General features: G+C 41.8%; 1 protein-coding gene across 1 annotated transcript in view; it reads right to left on the bottom strand.

Annotated features, from left to right (window-relative positions):
• The window catches only part of LOC100120664 (neuropeptide CCHamide-2 receptor), a 43430-nt gene that overhangs the window by 4736 nt on the left and 14012 nt on the right, over nucleotides 1-24682 (bottom strand). The window contains exons 2-7 of the mRNA XM_016989206.3: nucleotides 7075-7326; nucleotides 5540-5688; nucleotides 4710-4909; nucleotides 3138-3319; nucleotides 2062-2276; nucleotides 1114-1307 (exon numbers count right to left, since the gene is read on the bottom strand). Coding sequence (XP_016844695.1) covers nucleotides 1114-1307; nucleotides 2062-2276; nucleotides 3138-3319; nucleotides 4710-4909; nucleotides 5540-5688; nucleotides 7075-7326 — 1192 coding nt within the window. The remainder of the gene's footprint in view (nucleotides 1-1113; nucleotides 1308-2061; nucleotides 2277-3137; nucleotides 3320-4709; nucleotides 4910-5539; nucleotides 5689-7074; nucleotides 7327-24682) is intronic.

Below are 24682 nucleotides of genomic sequence, written 5' to 3'. Positions count from 1 at the left end.
TATATATTATAATATACGACTAGAGATTTGAGTATTTATGACCAGCATAAATATAGTTCCACCACCATAGTATGCGTAAATCACATCACAATATCCAGACGTTTAAATGATTTCAAACTCACACATATAGATCACATAGTTTCAATTTTTATTATACCTCTTTACGATGAGCGTATAGAACTATGCGTACCTATTACATATATATATATATATATATATATATATATATATATATATATATATATATATATATATAATATTATAACGTGCTTATATAGGATTTAATGATCAAATTACAGTATATAGTAGAAAAATGTATGTTTCATTTCTATTTTTCATACATCAGTCACGCTGAATTTACACCATAGAAATGTCGATCTCCGCGCAGATATATCATTGGATTCATATTAATAATCTTATGATAAATTGCGATTCTGTGCCTTGTATAATATAGCTTGTGACCTTTTATGTACAAAAGTGTCTAAAATCTCGTTACACCAAGGAGATTGATACTGTTTTATGTACAATGTGACAAGTCAAATTTCGCGCCTCTGTGTCCTCCGTCAAAGCCTTGTCTTCTCGTAATTCGTCTTCTCCTATATACGCGGCTTTGGAATAAATCAAAAGAATCAAGTCCACCGGCGGTTCCACGCAATAGATTCTCCCATAGATATAACATAACTTTTGTAAGTCTCCAGGATAGCCAAGGACGCTCTAAATGATTTACACAGCTCTCTTATTATTAAAGGCCCGGCTTGAATAAGCACATAGAAGTAAAAAGAAGCGCATAAACTCCGCGAGAATTTTAACGAACCCCTCCACCCTTTAGTGCAAATGAAACTCGAGTCTAGTAATCACCCCGAAACGGTCATCCCATTCATCCGCAAGCTCCGTTTCATCCCAAAGAGTGCATTACTAAAAACCAGCCCACTATACACGCGCTAGGGTGATCTCCACCCCTTACAATTCACCCCCTCGGGGGCAGGCCAAAAGAAAGCCGCAAGTCAATCGCGAGGAATAACAATTGCGAATGAGGGAAAAATCGAAAGCTCACACGCGCGCAGTAGGGCTACAAAAAGGTAACCTCGCAGCCCTACTAACGCAGTCAACCTCAAGTGGGTTTGCTCTCGCCGGCGGAGTAATTCAGGAGCGTGCTGGAGTTGAGCTCCTGCGTGTGCCTGCGGTAGGTCGAATTAAAGCTCGTCTCGTAAAACGTGCTCGCCTCGCCCCGAGTCCTTGGGAATCTGCCCTGGGCGTTGGCCGTCCTTCTCACGCTCGGTATGCAGCAGCAGAGGTACTCGTTGAACCTGCAGCAAATTCAACCCTCCGCGTTATGTTTGCCTCTACTAATGCACCCGCATACGTCCCTGTGTATACCTTATCTCCACGTGGGCGTTAATGCGCGCAATTATTCTCATTGGTCTATTACCAGTGCTTATCGAGCGTGTTTACGACTGATGAGAGACGCGGTAGATGCTCCGCGCGCGCGCGCGCGCGCGATGGACTGGATTATTCATTCATAAATTTTACTCCTACGCGCGCAAGGACAACGATGGGACTCGGGTGAATTTGCCGAGCTTCGATGGTGGAGCTGTCTTGGGGAACGTCGAAATTGCGCGCTTGGGAATCGCTGCTGTTTACACCGCGAGAAGGCGTTAATTTGCCGTGTTTAGCGCTTCGTTGGAAAATTTAGCGGAAGGGGTAGATTTGACAAAAATTGCTCGAACTCGCGCGCGAAGCGACGTTGTACACTCGATGTACTTTTCGAAAGAAAAAGATCGAACACGACTCCGATGAAACTCCATTTCAATTTGTATCGACGTAAACGCTTTTCGAGCGACTTTACGTCGAGGCAAAAGGGGCATATCTCTCCCGAGAACGCCCGCGGATACGCGCGCATACATGGGATTACAGAGAAAGTGAATTCTTATCCGCGAGATGCTTTCGAGTCACGCGCCTGTACAGTCGCTGGAATTTTTAACGTTTTTAACGGACCCGTCGCTTCACGTATATTATACCGGATCATCTAATCTCATAGATATATGTATATATAGTACTCACCTCTTGCGAAAAGTTCCGCTGACGAAGTACAGGGCTATGGGATTGACGCAGCTGTTGATGAAGCTGAGGCAGAAGCCTATGATTCGAAAGGCGTGCCAGAACTCGTCGAAAACTTCTCGGGATGCCGGGTAAAAGTGGAACCACAGCATGAATACGTGGTACGGCAGGAAACAGACGAAGAAAATTATCACGAACGCTATCACCATCTTGCCCACCTGAAAAGTATATTCGTGAACAAACAACTCATAGGAAAATCAAAATATAAGCGACGCGATATGCGCGACGGTTATAACGACATTTTTCGTCGGATAGCGTATTCCTCTCGTATACGCACGGCTTAAAGGTACGCCGCGAGCTGTATGCGTGCCTGCGCAGAAGGTGAATTCTCGGAAGCGCAGATGTCTTTTTACCGAGCAGTTTAAATAACTGATAAAAGAGGGATTGGAGCGCGGAAGGCCGTTGCAGCTTTTTTCGCGTTTGTTCTTCGAAGCACCTGTTTGCTGTATATTCTTGAATAAGTAAACAGCGCCGTTTTTTTGTCATTTTTTACGTTTCGCGTTATTATACGCGCAGACGAGATATACGCGTTTAAAATATACAAAACGTCGGCTCTTTCAACGACAGCGTGTCAGCGGTTAAGAGATGCAATAAAATCCGGGACACGGTGTTTTCGTCGTTCCCGAACATACGCGTCACTGCAGGGTACAAAGCATCGGTCGAATAAACGCGCTACGCGTAAAAATAAACGAGACACACGCGTATCTGCCAGTCGAGAGAGAGCATCGGTAATTCCCGAAAAAAAGAGTCGCGCCTAAGTGTCGCCGTTGAAATTGTATCCGGCCTCTCATTGCCATTCATGGAATTTCCGCGAACGACATGTATTCGCGACGAGAATCGTAGGTTGTTTCGTCGCGACGGAAAGAATAATACAAGGACGGGCCGCAAGCTCGCGTTATAAGCGAAATAATAAGACGCGCGACGAGACGCGCACGACGATGCTTAAAGCCGCGCGGTATGTACAATGTAAAGTCGTTGGTGAAGTAGAGGAAGAGATTAGTGCTTTTGTTTAGTCAGACCTTTTTTCTGGCTCGTATTTGCTCGCAGTGGTGAGGTGCTCCCGGATGGTCGCCGGGCATGTTTCTCGTGGAAAGCTCGAGGTGACGAGCCATGCCCAGATAGAATCCTGAGATTATACACAGGGGTATGGCGTAGTAGGCGAGGAACTTGAACAGCACCATACCCTTCTCGTAGCTCTCACCTTTAACGTGGAGGAAAGCTCGGTTAGTTTTGGCGGAATATTCAAAAATCGCCGATATGCAGTCTATTTTCGTACGTGTCAAGGTGTTTCAAAGTTTAGGAGTATGTGTATAGGGTTAAGGAAATGTTGCTAAAAGTTAAATGAAGCGAAATAATTAATTTCTCATCAGAATTTTACCACAGTATTGTTTATTTATAATTCACAGTTTAGATCAAATTTCTGAGATAATAATTTTCGCATGTCACCATGTTCTGAGTATGCATAAACATCGAGTTCACTTAAGCTGCAATCAAAGTGGAGATACAGTAATTAAAGCGCATGCATGAAGAATACAGTTTTTATGCGCTTTTAAAAATTTCCAGCGCATTTTTAAATCACAGTTTTAAACTGAACACGCAAGTCTTCACTTTTATTAAACAAAGCAGCAGCTAGCGCGGAAATTTACGAAATAATCCAATCTACGCGTATTCGTCAAACATTTTGAAAGCTTAATCCAGTGCGTTGAGGACGTCAACAAGCTTATTTTTTCCATCCACTGAATAATCAAGCTTCTTAAATAGCCGATCATTGCGCGCACTGGTGTATAAATAAAGTAACGATGTTGCCAAGCGGCAAAAAGCTCGGCTCTCTGTAAAAATTAAAAATCTCTCGCATTCTTTTTTAAAATTCATCGCATAATGCAATAATTCAGCGCAGCGCAGTGAAACACACAAGCACACAAGATTTTAAGCCCACATTTCAAAAGTAAACAGGATTCATTCGTTTATAGCAGAGGAGCGAGAATCTCCGTTCCTAAAATTTAATTAGCCAAAATTGCGCATGCAGTGCCCGGGAATTCGACTTTTCCCGTCACGCCGCTCACATATAACACGCGGAGTTACACAGCACCTCGTCTTCGCCTTGACTTAACGTATAAACGAGAAGCTCGAAACTCCCTCTCTCTCTCGAGAAATATTAATTTTGGAACAGCAAAATTGAGCCGAGTCGCATACGCGAGAAAATGTCGGATTCACTTTATTAAACGTCGCGGCGCATCCTTATACATCGCCTCTGCGTCAAAGTGTCGCGTGCTAATAAATTCGGGCTCTCTTTTGAATTTCGACGGCGTTCCGAATTTTAAGAAGAATTTCCAATAAAGCTCGGCCAGCTGAGCAGTAGAGGCAGCTAAAAAAGACAGGATGAAGTGCTGCGGATATGGCGACAGCGGAGTGTGCTAGTGTGAGATGTGTGTGGAGGGGAAAGGGGCGTAAAAAAGCAATCTAAGGGATAGCCAGGAGAATCGATGAGAGAGGAAACGCAGATCGCGCGCAGTGAAGGAGAGAAGAAAAAAGCTCGGGGGAGAGGATATATAATGCGCGCACACACACACAGACATAGTCGGCTGAGTTACCGAATTCTTTGGGGAATGGACTGCAGATCGTGATGCTGTGGTTGCCCTTGAGCGGCTCCGTCGGTATATGGGAGAAGAGCGCCGCGGGCAGGGCCAGTATACTCGCCAGTAGCCAGATTAGGGTCACCGTCAGGATCGTCAGTGGCTTCGCCGACAAGCCGGCCACGTGCCGTCGGATCGGGTTCACGATTGCGTAGTATCTGAAAGCTCACTCCGACCATTTTTTTCCCTCTTCCTTCTCCTCCTCATCTCGCTCGCAAGCTCTATACACCGGTTATACGTATATATACATATATAACTATAACGGTCAGAGGCGACGTTTAATCGACTTAGCGCACTGATTACACTACGGCCGACGCTTTATGCTGCCCCCTTTGTTCGACTCCGAACCGCGTGCGCGCGCGCGTTTTTCCCTCTCTGGCTTCATTCATTCGAGAGGAGTCCTTAATAGGCGGCTCCCGAAAAATACCTTGCGCGCTCTTTTTCCCGACGAATTTTTTAATAAAGGGAATATTAATTTCGGCCGCGGAGCGATTTTCATTAAAATACTGCACATTTTCGTTGCATATTAAGCGTATGATCCGGCGGTAACGTACGTGTGCGTGGGCGGGTACCTTCGTCAATGGAGAAAAAGCTTTTAACGCGTTGGCAGTGATAATGACCGAGATTTCTTTAAAAAATCACGTACATCGTCTGATTTTTGCATTTTATAACAAGGTCGCGACCGCGTAAACTGTTTGAAGTCAATAGCCGATTTCGTGATCAGCGCACGAGAAAGTTATACGCGCACGACGTCTGTGTAGCATGAATAATGGAATAAAATGTTTCACCTTTCAGCGGAGAGAGCAGTGAGGGTGAAGACGGAGACGCCAATGGAGATGTCCTTAGCGCACTCGGAGAGCTTGCAGACGGCGAGACCCCAGGGCCATGACTCGATGGTGTAGAGAATCGAAGTGAAGGGGACGCAGGTCACGATCACCTGTTGCGATCAATACAAAAATCCTGATGTCATAATACACGTGCACAAATCAAGCGCTTCACACAACAATACCTAGTCCCTAATTTTCCGACTCGTCGACCTCGTTATCGTTCCTCCCCCATCGCGCGTGTCTTAACGTTCGGTGATTCGCGTTTATACGCGCGCCACAGGCGCGAATTGAAAGCAGCTCGAAAATCCATGCCCCTCGTAAATTTGCTCAGTCGTATTATGCACGTGGAAGGGCTTTGTACGCCGCCTCTCTCTCTCTCTCTCTCTCTCTCTCGGCTGGCTCTCGGCCAAGCGCCGCGAGCTGGACCGGTATAGTATTAAAGGCTGATGCGCATTACTACCGACGAGCGACGACTGCAACTGCAGTTTAGCCTGACGGATTCGAGCGTGTCTCAGCTATATATATACACGTGTACATGCTCCGTTTTCCCTTTGCTCATTCGTCAGCGAGAGAGGTGGCTTGATTATGTTTATTTTTCGAGATATTCGAGTAATTTCGGAGAGTGGAACACACGCGCTTTGATTCGAGGTGCCGAGCTTTTTTTTCAATCTCAACGCGGACGTACTCGGACGGAATTTAATGAAGCATCGTGTGTAAGAAAACCTTTTACGGCTACAAAGAAGTACATAACTTTGTTCATTATATCGATAATTATACTTTTAATCTATTATGCGGCGCGACGGGCGAAACGAGCTTTGCGCGAGATCAAAGTGTATAGGTATACTTTATATTACACGTCGATTTTGCTGAACTTTGATTCTGCGCTAAAATAATAATTCAACTGCGTGGATCCGTATATAGAATTGAATCGTGAAGTTTTACATTACACTCGTTTTCTGTGGGAGTATATTCGTCGCATTTCGCGAATAAAATTAGCCGACTTATTATACATCCGAATTATAATGCCGTCATTATCGCGAGTGTATAAAGTCCGAAAGAGACGGCACTGAAAATTCAAGGGGCTTTTCAATACTAATGCCTTTCATTCGCATTGTAACGAGAAGCGCAGTTCTATCTCTCCGGGAAGGGAAGCGAGAATTAAACTCCTGTTTTCTCGCGCAAGTGCCGCTTGTTGTTAGACGGAATGATTGAGAATAGCCTTTGTTGGAATAAGATTGGTTTTAACGCCCAACGCGTTATGCGATTCGCTCCACCCATTCATTCCCTTTTTTTCGCGTTGTTTTCGCGAGAGACGTTTCATTTATATAAAATACATCGCGATAGTACACTACGTCGTGAGCTGATCAAAATTATCATCCCGAATGAATTTCAGAGCTTTCGGTGCGAAATAAATTGTTATACCCTTAAAGCTCGCGTTCTAAAGTTTTTTTCCTCTTTAAAAAATGAGCACTCGTAAATATTGTTATCCATCGTACCAGAAGATCTCCTAATGCGAGAGAGAGTACGTAGGTGTTTGGAATATTTCTCATATTCGCATGCCTCAGCAAAGTTAGGACAAGAACTCCGTTGCCGGCGACTCCAACTACCAGGATCAAGAAGAACAAGATTGGTACTATGTAAGTTTCGGGTCGTTCTTCGTACGGTATGTACTGGTCTTCTTCATCTTCCTCCTCCAGACTGAATATCGTTGACGTTGAGCCATTGAGATGCCAAGTGATGTTGTACATCTGAAAATTTAAATTACAATAATTTATTACGTCCTCGTATGATTACAATGACGTTTATTATCTAAAAAATATTGTATATGATTATCAATGCACTTTCGCGATGGATAGTGACGGATGATTCAATGAATTCGCTCGAGCTGGATTTCAAAATATGTCGGAAATATCTGCGTATGACGTGTAATGCAACGGGAGGGTCTATATTCTGTACGATATACTATACGTGAAGATAAATGAGTGACTTCGTTTTTCAAAGCCTCCACTCGATCACGAGAGTACATTTTTCGTTGGTTTTATGGACGCTTTATGTAGTGGCGTTTATCACGTAATGGCCTGCACTTCAGTTTATAAATACGTCAATCATGCTAAAAACTGTTATTGCGTGCTTATCTATAAGTTTATATAGTATGAAAATAGTTTCAATTTATTTTTATCACTTTTCATACTCTTCCAAGTTTTTTCTACGACACGACAATTCACTTTCTTCGGCTTACTTTTTTTATACAGCTTTACAAATACATTTTCATTTCCCACTATATCCATTATCGATTTTCGTGTACGGCGTGTTTATACAGACAGTTTTCCACGCTTTCTCGTAAAAACTTTCTACGGAATAACTCTTTCGACAAAGTGTACATCATGATACATTTCACATCGATATATTGAGTAAATGTACATTTTTATTGAAGCGTAGTTTGATGGACGTGTGCCGCTCTGATCTTTATATGCGTTCGAAGTTTCGATTGTACGTTTTTTATAGCAAAGGTAATCTGTGTAAAAGCAACAGTCTGCCCTACATATCTTTTTTACAGGCTGACATTTTAATATATGGTGTACTTTATAAATTGTCAATTTACAATGGAAAAATTTTCAATTTACGCATAAAAACTTTCTTATTATATTTATGATAGATGATAAATTACACTTTTTGAAAGATATTGAAAGCTTGAGAATAATGTTAAAATACGTTTTTAATTAAAGAATGGCAATTAAAGCTTTTTGTAAAGAGGCTAAAACGAATTGAAGTGACAGTATAGTAAACGATTTCACGGGATCTGTCGAAGTTGTCTATCACTCGTTTCACGTTTCACAGAAGACATTGGCAAATGCGTTACTGCAACATGCACCTGAATGTTATTGATGATAACAAGCATTTGACAGATATTTAATTTGGGTTCACACGCCTTTCGCTCAATTCGGAGTGTGGACGTAGCGAATTTCAAAATTACTTTTCTTGCTTTACCAGTGGTGGAAGTTCTTCGTTTGAAAAGAGGAGCAAAATGAATGCAAAACAAAAGCAAATGAGAAATACGTCAAAGAACCTGCTATGAAAGGACAAAGAAAAATGAAGGAACGTACGGGCTTGAAGGTGAGATTAGAATCCCATTGATGTAACTGAAGTTCACTTCCTGCAAATTCCGAAACTTATGCAAAGAGAAGTCTGGAGACTTGACATTATAAAGGAGTCTAATAAACAGTTACAAACAGAAATACCGGGGACGATCGTATACGTGTCTAAATCCGACCAGTATATTGGAAATTTCAGTCTGATGGCTATTTACTGACTAAATTTTATCTATACTACTATATTGATTTGCGGAATTAGTCTAATTAACGGCTTAAGTCTTTGACTGATCCCATACTATGCAAAGCATAATTACTTCTCTTAACCTAGTTTCCACGATGAAGATCACTGTCACTTAAAATCCTACTCTCTTTTCTTTTATACTGCTAAATAGGATCCTTGTTTATGAGTCTGAAAAAGAACTCTTAAAGTGCACGGAAATATAGAACGATGGTTCAATTCTTTAAAAATGTAGAGCAGATTTGTTCATTCTCAAAGTAGAGATTTAGTGTCAACGATTTCCTCTAGACTCCTTATCGCTGAGTCAACACTTGCGATGAAGATTTTCATTTCACGAGACCCGTCGCGTCAAGATAAATCGTTTTCTTCTCGAGGCTATACCTATATCGGTTTCAATCGACAATCCTTGAATTTGGAGCACAAAGAAGGAAAAAGACGGCTTGTTCGGAACCACTTGCATAACTTATCCAAATTCTGAACTTGGATTTTTTATTCTACTAATCGCTTTTAAAGTATATTTATCATTTGAATTTTTCAAAAATTAGTGAACTATTTTATTCAAGGGCCTGAAGAATTATTAGTTAGAAGATTATCGATAGTTACGAGACAAGATATTTTTATTAATAATATTCTTACATAATCTTTCTGTTATAGATTTTCTTTATACTTGAGAGTTGCGACTATTATTAGAAGGCATCGTATATACTGTTTCATAGGTATACAATTCAGTGTAAAACAATGAGGAACAATTAGAAGCCAGCTTCGATGTTCTTTCATGCTGCCGCATCGATTTCTGATATTGATAAACGACGCAAGTTTCCCTCGGGAAACTTTAAATTAGTTTTGTTAACTAGAAATACATTGTTCCCAATGGAAAGTTAACACTTGATTTTGATTATTAAAATTTTTCTTATCTAGATACACTGCATAATTATACATTATTTAGTTGAAAAAGTTTTGTATGTTCAATTATCACAAATTTTCCACCTATAGATAATTTGCGAAGCAAATCCTCGATCGCATATTGCATTAAAGCTTTTAATACAGAGACCTAAATTAGTTATAATGAAAGATGAATTTTGCTTCAATAAAGATATATTATATAGTAGTTCATAGTGATGAATCATCAAATTTCATAGATAATTATTTCTCAAAAGTTTATTTTATACAATTGTAGCTGATGAAGTGAGGTCAGTGAGGAGCTTAGTCAGTTAACAAAGTATTAATCAAACTATTCTAATGATATTTTTTGCGAAAAAACTTTTTAGAATAAAACATTATATTGTAGAAAACTTGTGATACCTTAGAAAATTGCAGTCGATATAAAGATGAAAGATTTGATATCATCGAAGGGTGTAAAGTCGAATAAACGCTTTTAAGACGCGAGAACGTGGCTATGGAATTGCACTATTATTATGGTCAGGCTTTCCATATCTTGCTTTACACGTGAGATTTATGCAACGCATATAACCGCGTTACGCTTATGTGATCATGAAAATTTATCGTTCAAAAGCTATAAAGTCTCATAATGTTTATGCTTCAACGGTAAAACTGACGCAAAAAACAAATATTACTAATATTCGTTTTTTTAATACACGATGATTTTATTGACGTATGAATTTGTAGTTACGATTCTCTGCACGGTATATTGAGTTTTTGGCCAACGTTTTCTTTAACCAAACTTTTACATCGATAAAATATATAATAATTAAAGATTAACTGTCTTAAATTATTTATAACATTAAAACCATGTTGAATAATACCGTGAAAATCATTAAATGTTTAATCCTTCGTTCAATTTCTCCTGTATCAAGGAAATTGTGGACTGAAGTTTCTGATCGATGGTACATCAGTTACGGATTACAAAAGATTAACGATACCCACGTACTTTGTATGTATAATGCACGCTGGTAAAGATTTATTGATGCGAGTTTTGCACGCGCAAAGTATTTTTTTTTATTATTTTTCATTCCAATAAAATATTAAGTTTTTTTTGTCGCTCTCATATACATGATTCAAATCGCAAAATAACTAACTGAGATAAGATATTTTTACGGCTGGAAATAACTTATTTGTCGAGTGTAGTAGGCGACATGGAAAATCGTTACTTTACGAGGATATTTTATAAAAGCAGTAAAAGTCCTTTTCACACGAGCACGGAAGATTTGCAGCTCCGCTCAAACTCGAGAAATTTGACTGTCCGTTTAAAAATTCCCTCCGCGTGTATAACCGTGTCCAACTAATTTTAAAATTCTTCCTTCTCTCCTTCCTCCTACTGGAAAATTACAACTATCGCGACGTAAGTTTTCATCAAAATTCACAATATACTTGAAAGAAAATAATACTCCACAGCCCATCCAAAAGTATATTACATAAAGCATCCCCACATCGTGCGCATCATATTTTCCATTGCGAGGCGACGAATGGGGATGCGAGGCATTCCTCGTAAGGCTGAATTCTCGGCTGCAGCGCGGGGGGATAAGTTCAATTGCAGGATGAGGACCGAGTGGCCGATAGAGAGAGGCGATATTATTCGAAGAATCCGCGCCGATAAATCGCGATAAAGAGGAATACTGTGTACGTGGGGCCGGCCTCGCACACATACGTGATCCAGCTGCAAGCTTGACAAAGCTGGGAACGCGAGGAAAGACAGAGGAGACGAAGAAGGCCAGCCGGCTGACGTGAAATGCGCCTTCGCCTTAGCCTTAGTCTAGCCGCAGCGGAAGTCGTGCTCTAACGCCGTCGAGCTCTATATACACTGTATATAGGCGAAGCGCGATGCCTCAGGAATTCTGCAATAAAGTACCTTTCCGGCTCTCTTAGCGTCGTTGACCACATTTTTTTACTCTCGGCTTTGTTCGCGTGTACGCGCGGATTTTGAATAAACTTTCTCGACTATTCCTAGTATTTTGCAGCTTTCGCGGAGGCGAGATTTTTCATTCCAAATTATAACAACTGTAGGTTTTAATTCCATAGTTTTATTTTTGCAAAAGATGCGAAAAAAAAATGTAAAAATAGCTATAACAACAAGAATCAGCGAAATAATCAAAGTTTATCACGCGAGCTTACCCCCGCGCGCGAAATTCGTTTCTCTGTTTACGGTCCGAAACGTTTTGCTACTGTTGACTGAAAAAAACTCGCTGATGAAAATAAAGCAGAGTGATTTTTTTTAATCTTCTTAGCCCCCGCGCGTGCGCACCTTTTTTAATCCGCTAGACCGCAATGAAATGGAGCGCAAAATTGCTGAGATAATTCACGTTTTAAAATTTAAGCATAGTTTGCGAAAGTCAAACAGAAGCTTTAATTTTCTGCCTTTCCGGCTAGTGCTGATGATGGGCATTTATTCTGAAGTGCTTCTGCAAATGTGCGCTTCACTATATACAACGTAATGCAAATGTAGCGTTGCGTATAACAAAGTCCGCTGTTTTCGCATAAATCAGAATTTAAATTTCAATGTCGGTTATGTACACGACGTTATTAGAGGATGTTGTTATAACGCGTAATGGATGATTTTAGTTCGATATTGAATTTCTCTTTGAGTGATCATCCTTGATAACTTGAGGGTACTCTAATATTTCATAAACAATTAATGATAAAGCATATACTGCGAGCTGGGCTCGACGTGAATATTCGTAAAGTTGCAATAATGACGACCGTTATATGTTATAAAACGTTGGTATGATTCGTTCACAAAGCGCTTTATCTGTCTTTGATATTCGATAACTTTTCAATTATTTTTCCTCGCAAAGAAGCTTCAATAATAATATTGTGCTCGTTATAATTACTCTTTTCGATTATTTTGTCTCTCGTGTCTGTAAGAGACAAATAATTATTATGCACGCGATGACCAAACAATTACACTTGTTTCAGCGGATCCGTACACACCTTCCTGCTGCATCGCCAACTTGTATAATATATTCCATTCCCTTCCGTGTATACAAGTCCAAGAATTTATTCTACATTTGACCACAACTTTGTCTCCGCTGCAGAGTAGCATTAGTTTAGATTACTTGGGTATACAGTTATTCGCCTCTGCATTGCGCAGTTTATTTATCATCTCTTCATCCTATTTAAATAAGTCAAAGCACGATAACACAGAACACTTCATCCAAAAAGGATAACACCGTTATGCGTAGCTCAAAGCGATTCGGTGTTTACGTTTTGAGAGTTTAACTGTCAATCGATCGGCGATTATCATCCAAAGATATATACTGAATACAACATTAAAATGTACACTTAAACCTTCGATAATGTATAGGAAAAAGAACGATACATATAATACATACGTATATAGAGCGACCCTCGCTTATACGACTCCGCCAGCTTCACCCTCCTCCCTTATTCAATCATGCACACACATATATTCGGAAATAACCTTACGGATAAATCTCTTAGAGCCGCATCAAAATGTACTTATATAGGAGAATATTTTTTTATCACCCGAAGAGACCGGAAATAAAGTGACGACTGAGGCATCAATTAAAATCAATCAATAACTTGATCGATCGAACCAAACGAAATGTAACGCACACAATGCATACGGTATATATAGCGAGGGGCGCGTATCGAACCATCGCGGGAAACACGCGCAGATACAAAGTGTATTAGTCAAGTTAGTTGCGAACGCGAAATTTACATGTATCCCCTATGCATCCCTCGACGTCCAGACTGGCAGTCCTCTCTCTCTCTCTCTCTCTCTCCCTCTCCTTCTCAGATATACCATCAGGGCCACAGCGCGTGCGACATCGAGTTCAAACTACCAAATAAGTTACGTGCGCGCGAGCGATATGACAGTTCGCGCCGATATCCTCCCTCGCACTCCAAGTCGCCTCGTTAGGCTTGCGTCGTCCCAGTTAAAGTTTCTTTACGTCGTCGTCGTCGTCGTCGCAGATATTGGCCAAGGGTGCAAGCTCAGCCCATAGCTATACAGGAACGCCTCCAGTTGCTAGTTAGTTGCGGGATCGTGTGTGTATACGCGAGTCTTCCATTAGCCGCGTTCAAAACGAGTCTCCCTTTCTATACTACAGAGCCTGGGCTCGATGAATTAAGGCGCAATCTCTGCCGGCCATTCGCCCGCCTCGTAAAACAGCGCTAATGTCCTGTCGCGCCAGATAGCTGCCGCTGCTACTGCTGTACCTGTGTCGGAACGCGTGTATTAACCACGTGCGCGTAGTTAGCGCTCATAAGCCGAAAAAGCGTCGCTGTAATGCCTAGTCGGACTCGATTTCGTCCTGCAAGAACACGACTTGGGACAGCGCACACGCTCGCGCGTTTGGGATAACGAAGCTTTATCGCGGATTGGCTCCCGCCAGAAGAGCAGGATGACAATGGCCCAGCTCTCGTGCTTACTCTCTCTCTTATTCCTATTATAAACGAAAGCTTGCATCGTTTCTATTTTCTATTTTTTAATGTACATTGATTATTGATGATATGTATAGATGTATACGCAATTTCATATGGATTCCCGAGCTAATCTCTCTCTCTTTCTCTCTCTCTCTTCTTCTCACGTAATAAAAATAAATATACAATGCGTGACGCGCGAGCTTCGTAGCTAGCCGCTACTCTTATCAACGCATGGAGCTTTTTATTTATGTGCAAGCTCGATTAGGTTTGCCATTGTTGGGGGGCAAAGCTGCAGGCCGGCTAAATTTATGACGAGAGAGAAATTTGCGTGACTAGCTTCCATATAGGTGAAAAAAAAAATGTTTGCCCTGGCGCGATGATGAAAATCAAATACCAAATGCACGCTGCTCCGCCACCGCGAGTTTTCTCTTATTCCAGTTTTTATTCTCCCACCCTCTACTACTTTACGTTGGCCTTACACACACGCGCGCGCGCTTTTCGCCGTTTCATTCGTCGGGCAAAGCTCCGCGTGTTTCAAAGATTTATATTTACCATTCGAAATTGAGTTGGACAAAGAACAGTATAAACACACGCATATTTTGTGGACTTAGAGAATGGCGAAATTCTTTTGCCGCGCGTAATTCATAGTAGTTTTCCACGCCTTTGGCTCGGGAGCTTTTCAGGTGTACGGTTTATTTTTTTTTTCTCCGGAGAGCAAATTATTTTTCATGGTCTGGATTATCCTTGTTTCTATGCGCCCGACTTGTTGTACTTTTGATTAATAATTTTTACACCTTTTGGGCTGTAAAAAGCTGAAAAGTTCGCGAAGTGCGGAAAAGGTCGTATCATGCAAATTCAAGGGCTGCAGTTTCTCACTCGTTGAAAAATGTAAGGCTTAATAGGTTGTGTGCTTATAACGTTATAATTAAAAAATTTAGCTGGATAACTTGCAGCTCCATTAATCAAGTGCAGATATACATTTTTGGGTAAAGGAGTGTTCAAGTAGAACAGCCATATCAATACTTTCGCGTTCGTCCCTGCAACGCGTTCAATTGTTCATATTACCAATGCTGTAAAAACTGGGAAGTTTCAAGTTGAAAGTGAAGTTTACCTGCGAATTTCCCTGCTCTATTTTCACGATGGAGTAAGAGTCCGTAACTTTAGTTCAGTTTTTCTAGTCAATGAAAAGCTCTCTCTGCGAATGTTACCTTCCGACATTTTGCAATAACAAAACTTTCAGTTATAAAGTAAAGAACAATCTAATAAATTTGAAACGCCGTGTTCAGCAGAGAAATTATTCTCGAAAGATCAAGCAAATCATTCGCGAACAGCAAATTAAAAAAGCTCGGAGCTTCACAAGTTTCGTCTTTCACCGCACCATCAGAATTAACATCGAAAAGTGAAGCTCGACTATGAAGTTATCCTCATGAATATTTTATATCGTCGTAGATTGGTCGAAAATCTAGTTCCGAACAAAAGTTTGATTACGAGGATGAAATCGATAAAGTCGTTATTCCTTCAATTCATTATTACCGCACGTCTCTTATAATTCCCGTCCGTTGAACTTTTTTGCTCCGAAAACAAACGCGAAAAGCTGCGATTTTAACAAAAGCGTTAAACCTGCACGTCCTCGTACACACCCATTATGATGATGGTTTTTCGATCAGCCGTAACGCGCGTAATAATAATCAAAGCTTCGCAATAAAAGCTCTCGCTAATTTCCAGCGTAATAACGATAAGCATTTATATGAAACAACGCTCGCTGCCCGTATAATAAGGAAAAACAGGGCGCAGAGCTTTTAAGCAGCGAATGCAATACAGCCGAGAAGATTGCCGGATTACGGCGTAATAGCTAGGCTATTTAAGAAGAGCCACCCCCAAAAAGGGGTTTGTCGCTCCGCTAAAATAAAACGAATGGAGTGGCGACATAAATTGGCCGAGGCAAAAACGGAGGCTGCTCTCTCTCTCTCTCTCTCTCTCTCTCTCTCTCTCTCTCTCTCTCTCTCTCTCTCTCTTTCTTTTTTCTTTTATTCCTCATGAAAGTGGATTTGCCAGTGTTCCATTGCTGTGCAGGACGAGAGTAGACGGGATTTAGTATCCAAGCAGATCCTCAGCTCCCCAAGTGGATGAAACTCTCCCCCACTTTACGAGGACCTGGTCTGCTTAACACGTGCAATAACATCCTAAAAGACGAGCCCGCCCGCGTTTCAAGACCACTTCCTCTCCGCAGCTTCCCTCCTCTCTGATGTGTTCTTCTCTCTCCGGAAAGTTGCTCTCAATGCCGTCACTCTAAACTTGCATTGATTATTCGGCTTAGTCCCCAGTATTCGTCTCTCTTTTCACTCGTCCCGGTATGAAAAGTACAATTTTATCTGCCAGCTGACCGCTCTCCCTCCCGCGCGCGAGCTTGATAAATAGCCCCTATCGCGCGACCCAAGCGCTTATCTCGCCAGCGTTACGCTCTCCCTGCACGGAAGTTCATGAGAGCTTGCATATTAACCGTACATCGTATCAATGTACGATTGCGGAGGCACATACTTCACTCGATGCCGACTCGATTAGCGATGAAATATTCTCCCGGATGCTCTTGGAATCGGGAAGTAATACACGTCAGAAAAAACGGCCTTTTACGAGCAGCAAATTGTGTTCGTGAAAAAAAAAATATACATAAAATCCAACAGAGTCGATGCTACGCAGGAGAGTACACCCGGCCCTGTAAAAGGCTGTCGGAGCTCTCGCGCTGCAGTTGTGCAGCGGCGATGGTGAGCGCGCGCCCACTCCGTGGCGTTTTTTTCCATTTCCGTAATATTCAACCTTCAATCTAAAACGGCGAGCCTTAACATCCATTAACTTCTTCGTGATAGGTTTAAATGCGACATTAAATTAAGTGCCAACGTCAACAGCCGGCGATTTACTCGGAGAGAGTCCAGGTTTTTCTCTCACGCGCGCGGGCCGACGCGACGAGCTCCTTCGTCGTGCGCGAAAGGAATAATAATTATGGAATAATACTCGAAGCTTTGTGTACGGTTATATAGTTTGGCGAACGGAGAGAACGAATTAATCTCCCTCATTAAGTGGGGTATGCGTACGTAAGGTGGTGTCTTTATCAGAGCTTGCGGGAGAAAAATTCTTTGATGTTCAGTGGGAAAATTATTTAGAAGAGAAATCCCCGTTTGCTTTGGGATTTAATCTCGTGCTTTTTTTCTTCGAAGACGCGATTTATCGATTGGTTTTCCATCTTCGCGGAGTTTGGCGAACGGCCAAGATCGTTCACCTGAATCGCTCGCTATATACTCTTTGATGCGCTTCGGTAATGCTGCACGTTTATTGATGGAAACGCGCTTCTTGCTTGAAGCGAAAGTGCCCTGATATGCTGAACGTTTTCATCTCGTGACTCGGCCCTGATATTGTGCTTTATTGTTGAAAATCCTTCGCGAGAATGATGTTGCTTTGATCTTGTTCGTTTGCGCGAAAATATCGGTATTAGGTTTACGAGATTTGGAAATTTCAATATCATTTCTGAAGCAGTAAAATGCGAAATGTTACGGAACAATGCTGATGTCTATATTGCGCAATTTTGATTAGAAAGTCGACGGACGTACTTCGGAAGGAACTGTGAAAAATCGCTAGAATATTGTGTTTCACAATAATTCCATCAGGAAATTGAAACTTTTGAAGGGATTTTCTAAAAATGTTTCGCAAACAATATTTGTTTTTTCACTATTTCCGCTAGATCTATTCCACCGAAAAGTTTCACTTTACTTATTTTTACTTTTTTTCCACGAATCGCCTGCATCAATATTTTTTAACCAGAAAACAAAGAAAGCTTTAAAAAATTGATTGCAAATGTCAATCAGTTGCACCATTTGGATATGTTTTTGAATCAAAATAATATTAAAATAGATATCTTCTTTAATATAATAATTTACTTTAGCTTTGGCGATCTTAGCGAAAATTGTATTTCTTCGCAAGAACGGTCTTACCTAGTCCGAAGATCCTTAATAGAACACATCCTTTATATCCCAGCGGATACCAGACGAGGACCTTCTTCATGTGGAAGACGCTGAGACATCGAAATCGGAACCCGACCATAATTTTCTGCGTTTCGGATTCTCATAGCAGTTTCACTTTTTATCCCTTTACAATCTTTCAAAGAAAATCCCCTTTTTTGTTGCTTACTTGGCTATCTACCTCTTATCTATGTACTTTTTCTTATTTCGCGACAATGCTTACGAATTGACATTTTTTGCTACTTGCAACTATTTGTTTTCGTTTTGTCTTTGTCAAGTGGGATCTTCAAATATAAATTACTCGATTCTCAATTTCAAAAAAACGCAAAGCTTGAAGTGACCATAAGCTTAATACACAGAGCATGCAGAAAGTCTAGAATCGTTTGAAAATTGAATAAAGTTTTCGAACGACGATACCATTTTGATGTCTATTTTATGAGTCCCTTTGTGGTATTTTTGTGCGAAGGTGGCTCAAGTTTTTGCATATCTATTTCTACGCCACGGGTATATATAGAACCGAAGGGAAAGTGCGTTATGCTTTCACGTTTTATGCCCGCATTGTCTCTGCGCGTGACTATAGTTGCTAAACAGTCAGAGTTATAAAAGTACCCCACGAGTCGAATCGGAAAATATACGACACCATGTTGCATAAAACTGTATAATAAACTGTCTGGAATATTAAATTCATTGTACGATTTTTTGTTAATACACTATAGATACTATTTCAAATTCTGCTACTAAATAACTAACACGAGGATCATACGGCTTTTCCATTTAATGTCCTTTTTAGTCGCAAACTGGGCTTTACTTCCTCCTTGCGCTTTACTTATTCCACACAAGATTTATTGCATCGATCGTAAGACTTATTGGTTCCAGCGTATTTCGCTATCACAGCATAGTGAAATATGGCACGCGTGATAATATTTTATACATTTTTATTTTATGTTTACAGTTTAAAATCCTCTTTTTATAGCACGCTCGCGCGTTGGTACAACGTGGATTTTCAAAAGTCTGGATTCAAAAAGAGTGAAAAAATCAATTCCAATCGAACTACTCTCGCCATTATATTTTCATCAAATATCCTTAATCCGCAACGTTGCGCCACGCGAGGAGCTCTTATATTAAATTCTCAGCGCATCCTGTGTGTAGGTAAGACGAAAGGCAGAGATAGACGAGAGGGAGAGAGCTTATAGTTTGCCCCAGCAGCCGCAGTTCAAAGGACTCGCATAAACAGGGATTAACTTGGAGCGGAGAGGAGCGAAATACTTGCCACTTGAAGCTCCTTTTCAAACAAATGCGGCAAGACGCCGCGGAATCGCTCCTCCCCGACGTCAGGAAGAATCTATACCCCACTACGTCGAGCGTAACGCGCTCGTCTTCTCTATTTACCCTAGTTTATGAGATAACGCGGCTGGTTGACGTAAGCCAGGTAATTAAAGTCGTACGGCAATCCCCGAGCAAAATCCTTTTTTTTTTTTTTTTTTTGAACCGAAAAGAAAAAGTAGAAGGCAGAGTGTCAACAGATAATGCTGTAACGCCGACATAATGACTTTGTCTCCCATTGTGGAAAAGTATTTCTCTTTTCTCGAGCGAAAAATATTGCCCGGTGAAAATAATTGCCGGGCGTTTATATCATCCGGTATTTCCGTCGTGGGAGCAATAAGAAATCGACGAGCGAAATGAAGAGTTAAGGCTGACCCTTCATAAAGATAAATTAATTTGTTTCCAGCTCCTCCGCTGCAAAAGCACTTGATTCTCTCCGCCGATATTAAACATCAACAGAATGATTTGCTTCTGCTCACAATCACACGCTCACTTTTTAAATTTTTCTTTTTACCAATATCAAGGGTCACTGCTCTAAAGAGTTTCTTGTTCAAAATCCTCATTAAGAGGAATGAAAGAAAATCAATTTATCGTTAGTTTGTCGAAGGAACGAAAATACATCGTGTACAGCTCTTTGTATAAACGGTAAATTATTTTTATCGATTTGTTTCTTTCCAATGCGTGTGCAAGCAGAGGCCATTATTTTTTATTTAATTTTATACTCGTCGATGTGACTGGACCGAGGCGGATAAAAGGTAAAATGCGCTCGGAAAATTTATAGCCACTGCCAAGAACTTCCAACAGAGTTGACTTGAGCTAAGGTCATGCGCAAAGTTGCATGACAGCCGTGTGCGTTGTGTTTTAACTTGTTTGGTTTAATGTTTTTTTTTATTTCGACTATAAAGAAAATGAATGTCCAAACTTGCCTTGACAAAAGTGGAGAAAATTTTAATACAAATTTATCGATCAAGCTGTGCTAATACGTGAACTGGACCATAATCCTATGAATAATAATTAATGGTCAGTTTCTGATGAATTCACGCATTACGTTTACATTATGATATGTTAATCAGTTTGAATAAATTATGATGCTCTGTCAAAATTAGATATTTATACTATTATTCATTCTGCTTAAGACGACGCCGGACGTTCGCTTCCCTGATAGTTATCTAAAGTCTTGATCAAAAAAACGTTAAAACATACCGAATGTTATCAGTGACAACTCCTCGATTTCCAAAGCCATTCGTGAAAGGACCAGATTAATCGAGTCCTGGCATAATTGATGTTTTACCCTTTTTTTAAACCCTTTTTAATTTTTACGTAGGATTATTCAATTTCATAACAGTCAGTATTTAACGAGTTAAGAACGCGATTACATTCGAAATAAACGAAACTTTTTCAAGCGGAACAAAATTTAATATTAAATATAATCCCTTAGGGTATCCGCGTAATTGCATCGATTTTTCACCTTTCAGTTTAAGAAGATTTCCCTGTAAAATGAAATAATATTTTCGCGCAGTAAAAGAAATCCATACCTTCATTTTATAACAAAAGGCTTATAATAGCCTGTTATCAAGCGCGCCAACGTTTTCCCGTTTGATCATTATTTTTCTATATTCCTCTTCCTTTCAACGTTCGTCAAGAGAATTGGTATGCTGACGTAATGGTTATTAAAGGAGGTCAAACGGAGAAAAAAGATCCGCAAACCGGACGGTCTGCGAGCAGGCGGAGCCAGTCGTAGTTGTACCAATCCATAGTATAGCCCTATAGAAAGAAACAGTTTAATGGACTCGAACGTTTTGACTTTCTAGTCTCGGACTGGCGACGATAGGTGGCGTAAAGGCGGTTTTCCTATTCCTATAACAAAATGGCTAATAGTCGAGTTTACGGTACGTCATATAACGCATCCGATCGAAATCACATCCGATTTGTTACAATACCGTTCATTTCAGCAGATCCATTATGCACTAGCCACGAGCGCACTGTAAAACACGCTAAACCGCGATGACGCTCAACGCCTCTATCGACGGATTCACGGCATGTTTATACGCGTCTATATGGATCTGTCCACGGCTATAAAAATGTGTACTTCACTAAAAGTTACAAAGCGCAACAGGTTGAATTCGCATCAGTATCAAAAGAATTTCGCATTCGCGAATCGAGGCCACACGCACGGCCACACGCGGGGAAAACCTGCAGTTTACTCGCAGCAAAGAGAATATAACGAATTTCGAACAGCTAAACGGAGAAATTCCTCTTGAAAGTCGAGCATATCTTCGCAGAAGAGCCGCTTTACGCTGCTGTTTATTATATACGAGAAAGAGCCTTACCCGAGAAGCAGCAGCTAAACAAAGAAATCGAATAAATTAAGCGAATGCGTGGAATTCCTTGCCTTTTGTAGACAAAGGCTGAGAGAGAGAGAGAGAGAGAGAGAGAGAGAGAGAGAGAGAGAGAGAGAGAAGAAAGAGCATCTTCACGTAAAAAGCGAGGAGGCGCTCGTTTGCCGGGAAAGCGTTCGACATGCTTTACACACACACGCGCACACACACACACCCAGAGGAGCAACGAGAAGCCCATTAGGATTTATATTGTCATTTTCCCCGGAGAGAGGAGAGCCCGCAGTGTCGGCTATTCTCTCTCTCTCTCTCTCTCTCTCTCTCATATTTTTCGCTCCTCCGATGATTCATTATCATTCGCAGTTGGGTAAGGGCGGATCGGAAAAGGGGGCCGGAAGGAAGGCGGAAAGCCGGAAGAGAAAGCAACGCACTTGTTAGAAAGCGTACACCGAGCTCTTCTTCTTCTCCTCCTCCTCTTTTTTTTCATCGTTCCGACACTGGCTGCCGCCGCTATATATATATTTTCTGCTTCCTCCCACGCAGCTCGCGCGCAATAAAAGCGCGGGCGAAAGAAAGAGTACTATCGATCGGCCGAGCTTTATGCAACATATACATTCGCAAGCTCCTCTCTCCTACTATTATTCGCGAACTCGCGCAAGCGATCCAATAATACACACGCCGACGCATCAGCGCGTGCTCTCGCACACACATGTGCCTCGTAGCACCGGCCTCTTGCTAAGAGGTCGCGTCTGATCACACGCGCACTTGAACTACTCGAAAGCTGTGGAACTAGCTCTAGGCGCGCTTCTCGTTGACGGCGAATCGGGCGAGACAATCCCAGTGTGCTGGAGTTATATCCGAGCTTTAAAAAAGCTCTCCAGCTGACTGCTATGTACGCCAGCCGACACACAGCTTTCTATCTTTATCTGCCTCCCTCGATTTCGCGGGGGCGAATGCAATCGCATCAGGATCGGAGGAACGAAACCTGCCGCTCTGCAGGAAATCCTATTTTCCTCCGAGAGATTCTATCCGCTTCATTAAACAGCTCTATTACTTGAGGATCCTCGATAATGCTCACGCCCTCGACGGCTAGCTCGATGTATACATATCTATACAGAACGCGTTGCTGCGCTGGCTGACGCGCGAAAACATCGCGTGCGCGGCGATTGCCTGCCTCTCGTGATTTTTCGCACGTTTTCCCTGTTACGTAGTAAAAAGCCGAGGAAGGCGAGAGAGAGAGAGAGAGAGAGAGAGAGAAAGAGCGACACGGTGTCGCATTAAAAAGTACACCCCCGTGGGGGGCATTTGAGGGCCTGGGCTGTATACGCAATATAACTACCGGACCCGATGCCGCGCGCAAGGGAGAGCTGCACCTAGTATAAAGCTCCTTTTTCACGCTGACTCTCAAACTGTTTTTACACCTTGTTTTGATATCGCGCTACAGTTGTTACGCGGAAGATTGTGTGTACCGCCGCCATGCGCTGTTGTACCCGTTTCGGTGGTTTCAAAGTACTGCACACTGTGCGTGTGTTTTTTATAGGCTTTGACCCGAGAATTTTGAATTCGTTGATGACGCGGGGATATTTATTTTTTTTTTAATTTTTTCATAGGGTGCGTTCGTCGAATATTGAATATATATACCGAAATTTTCCTTCCGAATCCCTGGTAATCTTCTTTGGCATAACGCGTATGGAATTGATGAACTCGGCAACGAAAAAGCATATGACTTTTCGCTACGCTCCGAAATCCGAGAAACTATAAAATTTCGCAAAGCCCAAAAATCCGTTTTTTTTTGCAATTAAAAAGAAAAATAACTCCTCGACGCGGTTCGGACGAGTGAAATGAAAGGCAAGCTTCCATACGGAGCAGCTACGCGTCGAGAGAGTGCGTTTGTTCTGCAGCGTGTAATCCAAAACGATTTTCTAGCTCCGACTCGTTGGCGAGGGTAAAACACTTTTAATGTCCGCGCCGCGCGCAGATTCAAAGCTCTCACCACCTCTCGACTATATATACCTACTGCTGACCTCGAGTCACCCCCATCAGTTGCTCGGGCGAGTTAAAAGTTTCTCGCTCCTTTCGTTTTCATCGCTCCCCGGAGAGACTACCCGCGGGGCTGATGCCGGCACAACTTTTTCCTCCTCTCGCTCGCTCATTCGGGTCAGTTTGACGATCATGACACATGCGTGCCCTGCTCGGCCGCATTTAAGCTTTTAACTTTGTTTTCCGCGCGCGAGCAGGGTCCCTACAGCGCTCTCGCAAGATAAATCGCAGACCTAACGCTGTTTTTCCAACCTTCCGAGCTTTTTGTCGCGAACAAAGGCGCGTATTTCTCCCGAGCGCGACGATTTCTCAGCCGATACGTTCTCGTCGTCAGTCAAGCACACGCGAGCCGTTGCTCTCGGTTCTTCTTCTATTTACTCGATATAACGCCTCTCTCTCTCTCTCTCTCTCTCTCTCTCTCTCTCTCTCTCTCTCTCGCGCGCGCAAAGGTGGCCAGAGGGTTGAGAATGAAAGGGGCTGTATCGATCGATCGCGCCTCGACGACGACGACACATTCTGCGGCAGACGAGATCGAGAGAGGGAGAGAGAGCTGGAAATGCCGCTGTAATGATATCAGATGCATCGATCTGTGAAGCTGCATTTGCACTCGATTATTTCTTCGACAGATCGCGATTACATCTCGAGGTCATGCTAATGCTCCCGCGCTGCTTTTCCATTATCGATCACGCACCGGAACCCCTTAATTTTATTTATGCTCTAAT

This window comes from Nasonia vitripennis, chromosome 5 (assembly GCF_009193385.2).
Source record: "Nasonia vitripennis strain AsymCx chromosome 5, Nvit_psr_1.1, whole genome shotgun sequence".
NCBI classification, from domain to species: Eukaryota; Metazoa; Arthropoda; class Insecta; order Hymenoptera; family Pteromalidae; genus Nasonia; species Nasonia vitripennis.
Note: the sequence above shows the minus strand (reverse complement) of the source record. Positions and strands in the feature narration are given on the sequence as shown.